The sequence below is a fragment of the Acomys russatus genome, chromosome 14 (genome assembly GCF_903995435.1).
Source record: "Acomys russatus chromosome 14, mAcoRus1.1, whole genome shotgun sequence".
Lineage (NCBI taxonomy): Eukaryota > Metazoa > Chordata > Mammalia > Rodentia > Muridae > Acomys > Acomys russatus.
Window position 1 is genome coordinate 49456658 of NC_067150.1, and position 10152 is coordinate 49466809.

At 52.3% G+C, this 10152-nt stretch overlaps 1 protein-coding gene across 1 annotated transcript; it reads right to left on the reverse strand.

The window, feature by feature from the left end:
- Positions 1-633: 633 nt before the first annotated feature.
- On the reverse strand, positions 634-3694 carry LOC127197911 (protein PML-like; the record flags this gene model as incomplete). Its single annotated transcript, XM_051155738.1, has 3 exons — positions 634-668; positions 1840-2601; positions 3523-3694. Coding segments are annotated over 3 exons (969 nt in total), but the record flags the coding sequence as incomplete, so codon positions are not given.
- Between the last annotated feature and the right edge of the window lie 6458 nt (positions 3695-10152).

Below are 10152 nucleotides of genomic sequence, written 5' to 3' on the forward strand. Positions count from 1 at the left end.
CTTGGCTTTCAAGATTTAAAGGCCTGTGACAGCAGTGATGGGACAGGACTTCCTTTTGTCACAAGTCCATGATCAGCTGCAAATGAAGACAGCCAGCCTGGTGGGACCGGGACTCAGTGGGCCCTGTCAGGGGGTAGGCTGAGGGGAAGACATGCCCTCAGCACCGTCTTGCTAGGACAGCCAGGCTAGGCTTTCAACTTTCTTTCTGCTCCCATCCTCGGTCCCACCCAGAGTCAGAACATGAATGGGTAGGTGTCAGAGGTCAGAGGTCAGAGGTCAACCTACTGTGGCAGGAATGAGCTTCTATGGAAATGCCTCAGGGCAGCAGATCTCAACCTGTGGGTCACAACCCATTTGGGGGGGGGGGAGGTGTCATACGATCCTTTCACAAGGGTCACCTATCAGATATCTTACATACCAGATATTTACACTATGAGTCATAATAGTAGCAAAATCACAGTTACAAAGTAGTAATTGAAGTGTTATGATTGAGGGCCACCACAACAGGAGGAACTGTATTAAAGGGTTACAGAATTAGGAAGGTTGAGAACCACTGCTTTAGAATGCCATGGGATGAGCCAAGGGTGTGGGCACACAGGCATAACCTATGTAAAAGCAGAGGCCATCAAGCTGTCAAGACTGGTACTCTGGGCTATCTGGAAAATACCCTGGGAGCAGAGAGCACGGAATAGGTCAGGGTGAGGAGGTGGATGACAACAGCAGTTTAGCCAACCACTGGGAACAGCTGACCTCTATGATGACCATAAGGTTGGGAACCAAAGGCTTGGAGTGAGCGCTAGGGCTCAAGGGTGAGCATGTTTCTTATCTACTGCTCCAGCGACCTGCTGCCCATGCCTGAAAGCCCAGAATGGTAGGGCTGGCTGGAGACTGAGATAATAATGTAGGTCAGCCAGCCCACCTCACAGAACAGTGGAGCTCTGGCCTTTTCCTAATCATAATCAATATATACAGCCAGGGGCTTTGTCTGCTTCCTTTTGGGGGGGTGGGGGAAATGTATGGCCTGTGACAGCAACAATGCTCAGCGTTGAGCATATAGAGCCACCTGGAGAACCCATTAACACTGCGGGTCTGCCTACTCCAGAGACCCTGAGTCCGGAGACCTCCAGTGAAGCCCACTGGCTCACCTTCCCAAGTTCGCCATGCCAGTGCTTCACTGGATGTCCCTTGGAAGGGCTGAGTGCATGGAGGAGTCACGAGGCCCTGATGGACAAAAAACAAAGCCTGAAGGGTCGGTCTGTGGAAACAGGAATATGGATGGACTAACAGCTTCTAGCTACAGCTGCTGGAAGGCCTCTTTGGAATGAACGTTCTTGGAGGAAAATAAAAGTGAATACAGTTGGCCTCTGGACCGTGGGGGCTGGGAGAACCCAAATTCATAAGGGCAATTTGGTTTGAAAGGCACTTTGAGTGCCCACGGGGCTGCTGGTATAGAGGTCAGCGTCACCTTAAGGGTTATCAGTTGTGGGCTATCAGCAGGTCACTTGGGACAGATTGAGCATCAGGGAAGAGCTGCAAGGCCACCCGTGGTACTGGTGAGTGGGGCCACATAAGGGCCAATCAGAGCCCAGAGGCCATGCCTTCTTTACATGTCTCCCTGATTCTGGCTTCCAGAGGGAGGTCTAGGTCTGCATGCCTTTGGTGTCTGCTGCAGGAATTTTAGAAAAAAAAAAAAAGAGAGAGAGAGAGAGAGAGAGAGAATCTGGTCCCAGAGAAAGGGCACCTATTCTGAACTAAATGACAGCTCTGTATGAGATCAGGATCTAGGAATGGAGTGAGGGGTGGGGCCTGGCTTACGGGTACCCCTCCCTTTGTGCCTACCAGCCAAGCTGTGGCCAATGAGGGGAGCAGAGTTGCCTTCTGCCCTGGCTGGGGTGTGCCCATGCAACAGTCCTTCCATGTAGGTGCTCAGAGCCTGCAGGCATTGAGCAAGCTGGGTGGATGCTGATGAGGTGGCCTGCAGGCTCAGATAGCAGCCGTACTTCTTCAGCCCCTCCTGCTTGTTGCTGCGGTATGCAGTCAGCAAATCTAGGAAGCTCACATTGTGGAGGGCCAAGAGGCGGGCCTCAGGCAGGGGCAGGACATTTGCCTGAACTAGGGGCTGCAGGGAAGCAAAGCACTTCAAGTTACTGAAGGGGTAGATATGCTGGACCAGCTGCAGTCCTGGGGAGACCTCAAGGAGGCAGCACAGGTCTCGCATGGCCAGCACAGCAGCCAGGGCGCTCCGGTCACTCATGTTTCTCGCCAGGTAGGTCTTGGCTAGGTTCCTGAGTTTGAAGCTGCTGGCACCCGGTATGCGTTCCCGGATGAGAGGCAACACAGCCAAGAAACCCGAGATGGCATCCTGGAATTCCTGAAGCCTGTTAATATTATCCAGGGCCTGGAAGAAGATGGGGAGTCCGGGACCCCACAGCTTAGAACAGGCCAAGATGGGACGGCGCATGGAGACGAGGAAGCTGAGGAAATGCTGCAGCCCCACCTCCAAGGAGACGGCCTTCGAGTAGACACTGAAGGCCTCAGGCTGGATCAGCACTCGGAACTTGTTTTCGCGGTTCACAGCTGCCAACTGGCTAATTCTCTGGGCTAGGCAGGAAAGAAGGGCAGGATGAGGTTTCAGGGTTCAGGAAGCAATGGGCTGGGTGCAAGGGGCCAGGCTGCTGACCCACTGTCTAGGGATCCCACCTTGAGGCCTGCTGGCAGGAACCAAATACCCTTTGTATGTAGTTTTTGCTTCGCCCATCTGCTGGGAAGCTGACTCTTCCTGTCTCTGTTGCTCTAGAGTTGCCCTTAGAACTCTGACCCTTTTGGATTTTCTCAGCCTCTACCTCCAACAGAGACTCTGGAGTGTTTCTTATGGGCTTTCTACTCTCCCTATTCCTACCTCCAACCCCATCAGAGCCCTGGGCTGCACCCCCCAAAGAGCATGGCCCAGAGTCTCCCCCTGAAGCCTGAAGATGGCTTGTCCGTGCTATGGAGACCTGATGTTTCTGGCTCGCCCCAGGAGCAGGGCTCATAACTGACGGCCAGGGGAAAGGATCAGAGCTGAGGAGCCCAGGGCAAGGACAACAGAGAGGAAGACAAGGGACTTCCAGGAGAAGCAGTCACAACTCTCTGTGACCTGGGTTCTATAGGTCTCCCCACATATCCATTTGTGAGATGAGCCCTGTTCTGGGAAATGTGTGATCACAGCCCAAGGTCGAGTGTGGAGTACTTGTCAACAATGAGGCCACACACTGTTCCCAGCCTCTCTAGAGAGAGAGAGAGGTTTTTTCAGAAGTGAACCTGTGAGTTACATGTCTCCTTCCCATGCCCAGGCTCCACTCCAGGCAGATGTGGCATCCCAGGTGGGTCAGAGTCCTCTGTCCACCTGGCTGTCATGGCCTGCCAGTGCTAGGAAGATGGCTGGAGTCTTACAAGTGGCTCTTCCTACATTCTCCCCTCCCCCGCCCGCGGGGACTCAGAGACTAAGCTAAAAAGAGCTGGGGTAGCTCTTGGGGAACCCACTTTCATTGTCAATCTTGAGGTCAAAGAAAACCAGGGTCCTGTCTTCTGAGCGGGGTTCAGAGAGGCTCTCATCCAATGCCTTGAGAGAATTGGCGCCCTCCAGCTGGAGGCCGCTGGACTCACTGCTGTTGTCGTCCAGTTCGTGGGAGGACTGCAACACAAAGAAGTCAATAGGTCAGGAATTCAGAGGCCTGAAGGTCCAAGGCAAGGGGAGCCTGCGCTCTGGAGCAAGTGTGCACACAGGAAGATGTAGGGATGCTACCATCTGGCACAGCAAGAGCCTCTTTGTGCACAAGAGAAGGTAGATTAGTGGTGACACTCAAATGCGTGTGCAGGTACAAATTGGATGCATCATGTGGAAGGGCCACACACATGAACCAGGGCACACAGATCTAGGAACGGACGCGTAATGTAAAAGGGCAAGACCATGCAAACAAGCATGAGTGTATACAGATGTGCATGTGGGCATGCATGCGTGAGATTATATGCGTAGTGTGAGATGGGAGTGGGGTGGCTCTACCTGCATTTTTTCCTGGGGACTCAGAGAATAAGCTATAAAGAAGGCATGGGCATGGTGGCGCACGCCTATAATCCCAGCACTGGGGAGGCAGAGGCAGGCAGAGCTCTGTGAGTTCAAGGCCAGCGAGTCCAGGACAGCCAAGGCTACACAGAGAAACCCTGACTTGAAAAAACAAAAACAAAAACAAAACAAAACAAAACAAAAAAAGAAGTAGGGGTAGCTCTTGGGGAACCTACTTTCATTGTTAATCTTGAGGGCAAAGAAAATCAGGGTCCTGTCTTCTGAGTGGAGGTTCGAGGAGGCGCTTGTCCAATGCCTTGAGGGAATTGGGGGGTGGGGCAAGTTGTGCCTGCTTGTAATAACTCAGGGAAGTGGCTGACAGCTCTGGTGGGCAAGGGCTGCGATAGCTGCTCCTAATTTCATCTCTCTGAGCAGACTCAAAAGAAGCATCACAAGTGAAGTCAAAAGATAGGGGCCTCCTCTGCAACCCCGGGTGATGTTTTGGGAAAGGGAAGGAACCTGGCTTTCCTTGTCCTCAAAGCCAGCTTGACCCACGATGTCTTGCATTATAGGGAAGACAAGAGCTGCTTGTAGGTGGACACATGTTCCCTGGCTGGGAGATGGCCCTTCCCTGAGCAGTTCAGGACCTCAGATCCTGAAGGTGTCAGCTGCAGAGAGGAGCCTTGGAGCTCCGGGACCCACCCTAGGCTTGTACTAAAACTCTACTCTCCGGCATCAAGGTTGTCCTGGCTGGAATACCATTTCAAAGGCCCCAAGGACAGGAAGGGCTCTCTCCACCTGAGATTTTCCCAAGGAGCTGGGGTTATAAACAAGATAGAGCCTCGGAGGATAATATATGTAGTTAGTCATTAGCACGGCAGATGAATGCCCTATGAATAGCCTTTGGACACTGGCTGTAGCCCAGGAGGAAGAGACAGGGCCAGTGTCTCTGGGCCAGATGGGCAACTACTAGGAAAGAGCCCAGATCAGGTCCAGGACCATCTGCTTACAGATTGCTCTGGTCTCAACCAAGCTATCACCCGGGGCTGGGGCTTGAACAACTGGTTGCATACCTGCTATCCCAGCTGGGGTTTTGTTGTTGTTGTTGTTGTTGTTGTTGTTGTTGTTTGTTTGTTTGTTTGCTAACTGGACACAAGCTAGAGTTATCTGAGAAGAGGAACTACAATTTGGGAAAATGCCTTCCTAAGATTGGCTTGTAGACAAGCCTGTAGGGCATTTCCTTAATTAGTGATTGATATGGAAGGGCAAAGCCACCCCGGGGCACCTGGGGTGATTAAGAAAGCGGGCTGAGCAAGCCAGGAATAGCAAGACAGTAGGTAGTACTCCTCTCCAGCCATGGTGTTGTCACCCATCCTTCCCAAAGACTAGCTTTCCACAAACCTTCAACCAAGAGAAGTTGGTCTTGCTCACTAGAAAGCTAACCAGGGCCGGGCTTTCCTACAGGAGACTGCTTTTCACTCAACATACATTTTGTAGCTCTGTACCAGGCACCCCAACTTCCTCCCGGCTAGCCTTACACCCAGAGACCCTACATTGCTTTGCCTTCCCTGTGAGGAGACCTTTCTGGAAGCGTCTTCCTAGTTCCGAGCTGAGAGCAGTAGACTCCGTCCTCTTCTCCACGGAATAATCCAGTCATTTTCTGTCTGTGGCTTCCAGTGTGTGTCCCTTTGTTCAGGGTTTCTGTCTGTAGACTCCTCATATCTGTGCTCACACTTGAGTGTAGGCAGAGTTGAGCTACCTGGCCATTCCTTCTCTGGTCTGCATTCACTCTTGCCAGGTGCTGAGGAGCTTTATCACTGGCCCAGCCGATACTGCTACCAATGACACGGCACATGGGCTTCCTCTTCCTCCGTCTTCCTTGCTTCAAACATTACTGCAAAAGCCCCATTGTGGCCCCAGGTGCTGCTCCCTCACTCTTTCCTTCTGGCAATGTCCCTTCGGGTCTTGAAGGCAGTCTTCAGAGCAAGACTCCTGGAGTGGCACATGGCTGTACCTCCTGGTTACTGCCTTCGTCTTCACACCACATTGGTTATGGCAGGAAATCTCATTTCTAAATCTGTCTTGTCTGAGGGAACCTGTGGGCATCTCACTAACAGGATGAAAGGAATGGCTGGGTCTGTGTTTTACCTTGGACACAGCCCCCACCCCACCACCACAGCCCACTGCTGAGAACTGCTCTGCACCATGGCAGATGCTGGTCTCTCTCCTTTTAACTCTCAGACAAGCTTGGCAGTAACAGACCATTTAAGCAAGACATTCCTAAAGATCAGAGGCTATAGGAAAGGCACGAAGGGTATTAGCATCTTTCCCTCCTGGCTGAGCAAGGGAGCCTTGGGTCATCCTGGCAGCCCTCACTCCTCCTGACTTATCCCAAAAGTCAGAGTAGCTGGATGTGGAGGGAGGGAGGATGGGAGGGAGGGAGAGGGAGAGAGAGGGAGAGAGAGAGAGAGAGAGAGAGAGAGGAGAGAGAGAGAGAGAGAGAGAGAGAGAGAGAGAGAGAGAGAGAGAGAGAGAGAGAGAAACTTGCTTGGCAGGGGGGGGGGGGGGGAGAAGTGTTGGTAGAAGGGGATAGGGCTGAGAAAAAAGAAGTCTCACCCAGGGGTGAGAACAGCAAAGGGAAAGGTGAAATATTTTAAGAAACTGTGGAGCGATGACGAGAGCCCAAGGAACAGGATGGGGAACTTAAGTGACACTGGGCTATAAGCTCTCTCCCTTCCCTGTTATCTGAAACCTTTCTCACTACGTAAACGTCACTTCCTTAACAACAAATGAACACCCCTTTACCCAGATGTACAGGTGAACTTCCTAGTTCAGTGGTGCTTGACTTCGGCTAGACCTTAGGCACACAGGAAGTCCAGGCTGCACATGGAACAGTTCAATTAGAATCTGTAGAGGGTATTATCCAGCAATGTGCAATCGCTTAAACCCTTCAGTGCCTGGCCAGGCTTGAGAACTCCTGGTCTACACAGGCACTCATTCCATGTTTGATCAGCGGCTGCTCAGACATAAGCCAAATCCTTTGGGAAGCCGGCATTCAGCTTGAGGGGCCATCTGATATCTTTCATCAGTGCTTGGCAAGAGATGTGATCCTGATGGGCTTTCTCAGTCCCGAAGCTTCAGCTATAGCTGGCCTCAGTTTAGCAAGACACATGCGTCTCTGAGGCTTACACAAACCCCTAGCTCTTGCTGTCCTGAAGGCCTTGGAGACCCAGCACAGATATTAGCAAACCCGACCATCTGATTGGCTGTTATGACCCTTCTGCCTGCTGCTCCAGCCTTTTTTAAAGTAGGTAAGTGGTTCCACTTTCTCAGCCAAGCACCTGCCTCCTGGTCTCTGATATGCATACTCATCATGACCACGGTCAGTCATATCCCTGCATCAATGCCTGCTCGTGGGTCTCCCTTCCTCTGCCCCGTCATCATTGCTGGGTCTGTCACAGGCTGCCCCGACTCTGGCTGGATCCCTTCCTGTTTGGTCCTGCTGCTACCAAGGTGTCTAGCCACCTGTCACAAGAACAGGTGAGAATAGCTGTGTCATCCGCCCTGACTCTTCAAACAGTGGCCCTGGTTTGGTGCAGGGCTCACCCGCCCTTCCAGAGTTTAAGCAGTTTTTGTCCCCAGGGACTCTACAAGAGATTAAGATTTGCTTTCTGGGCCAAATCTGAGACCCCCCCGGGCTCACCCAGCCAGGGTGAGCTCTTTCAAAACACTCCTCCTCACCAGTCTCTCCCCTCAGACAGGGAAGTCTTGTACCAGACAGAGCTGCAGACCATACTGAGGCCTACCGCTGCTGGCTCATTTGGAAAAGGTGCACTTCAGCAGGCCACTACTGCAGAACAGCCCTTCCTCGTAAGGCAGAACAAAAGTCCTGCAGAGAGGCTATGGGGATGGGTAGCCTGGAGCACTGTCTGCCTCCAAGCTGCAAAGTGGGCATTTGTAGGGAGGTGTGTTATAGTGCCCAGGGGCGGGGTGTTGGAACGGTCCTAAAAAATGAGAGTGAAATGCAATGGAGCACCTAGTTTATTTCTAAGTTTGGGGCTCCTGTGGTTCTTTTTTTTACATATATATACGCAAAAGCAGCAAATTCTTCTCTTCTGCTCCCCAGGCTTGCTGTGCACCATGAGCAATGCCTTCTAGCCGCTCACCTCTTCCTAACCAGACATGTGTATCTCCTTCCTCCCTTGGTGGCCCTGATACCTCACTGGTGGTGGGATTGGCTTCCCTCTTCCTCTCCATACCTGCTATGCTGTTGGTGGCATCTCCTGAGCTGAACTATGCCCAATGTGAAACTGCTGGAACATTTTTCTCCACTGTTCTTTCTAGGTCTCCACTTCCATCCGGGGTCAGTAGCTTGACCTTTGCCAAAGATGATGAGATAGCAAGACGTGTCCGGGGAGCAGAAGCGTGGAAGGTCAAAGGTCACATTTTGGCTCGAGGTGAGAAATAATTAAGAAGGGCACCTTGGGCTCTCAGCTGGTGTACTGAGGCAGATGAAGAGAAGAGAGAAAAGGTGCATGTGGCACCTATGGGGCTTCTAGGCAGAGCTGTTAGAAGGCCCTGACATTCTGGTCTAGCAGGCAGGAGCAGCATGGACATCAGCTCTTCCTAGACAACAACCAGTCAGAGTGGGCTGCGCTTACTCAGAGACTGTTCGGAGCACTCAGGAAAGAAGGCCCGGAACCAAAGCCAAGATGCTTTACAAGAGCAAGGAGACCCGGAATGGAACAACCAGAGATGCAAAGAGAAAGCAGACTTCTGAGGAGGGGCCAGCCCAGTCAAGAATGCTATGGACTATCTAGGACTACTGTGCTGAGAGGCCCGGAGCATCCCTGGTGCTAACTGGTAGAGGGTGTAGGCATGGTGGAGAGGTGCAGTAAGTGGGGTGAGAGGGGTGATGTGAAACACAGGCCCAGGGGGAAGCAGAGGAATCAGAAGACATGAGGATGGGCATGAAATAGTGAGGCTTGCCACAGGGCAGGGGCTGGGCTAGCTGGGCCAGGGTACAGACGTGGGTCTTAAAGGCAGGCCAACTTCTCATCCAAGCAGGCAGAAGGGGCAGGTGAAGGGAAGTGACAACAAATCATATGCAAGTCTGCAATTACATAGCTGACACCCACTATTCTCATGCTGCCTGCCGGAGTCCAGCTCCAGTGAGTTCAAAGACCCCCAAGAACAGAGAAAGAACAGAAGGTAGAGTCAACAGGTTAGAGTGAGGGTCAGGATGAAGCCCAGAGGAGAAGGGTCCCTGGGGAGCCAAATGGAAGGGAGAGGGCAGAAGTCCTTTGCTCTTTGCCTTCCTGTGTGGCTTTTCTCCAATACGTCTCCAGGGGGCAGCAGAGAGTCAACAGCTCACCACCACCACCACCACCACCACCACCACCACCAATGTCGGTGGTTGTTTCTGCCAGCAGTTGTTTCTGCGGTGAGTTAATGATTGAAACGGGACGGACAAGCTGGAGGGAGGTGATGGCAGGTTTGAGGGCTCAGAGAGCATGGCGCTGTGGTCTCAGTCAGAGCAGTCTGTTTATAGATGGTGTCCAGGCACATGGTATGGCCATATGGTTGGTGGCAGCTGAAGTGACAGACCGAGGATCCTTGAGAGGTCAAGGAGTGGAGGTCAGATGGTGGGTGTTGAAATCAACCAGGAAGAAAACATGACATGAGGGGAAGAAGAAATCTAGGGGGGCAGACGGTCCTATCTTCCCTCCATGAATGGGGAGGTGAACAGATGTCTGAGACAAACTGAGGAAGGAGATAGGGCGATGCCCTAAGAGCTGCACCCCAAGGCCACCAAGCGATAGGCTGTTAACAGTACAGGCCTTGCCCTACTTCCCACTTTGGATGCTCATAAGTGTGGAAGGAAGAAAGTCATGGTCTCCCCCCAGAGAAGGACAAAGTTCCATGTAGGGAGGAGACAAATGCCTCTGCAGGAAAGATCCTGCATGGGAGCTGATGTCCATGGAATAAGGGTTCACAATGGAGGTCATTTAGCAACTGTTTATTGAGGAGTCATACCTGCCAGGACTTGGGCAGGGTATCTGGCCCCAAGACTGCAGAGAATGGGATGGGGTGACAAGTGGCCATGGAGG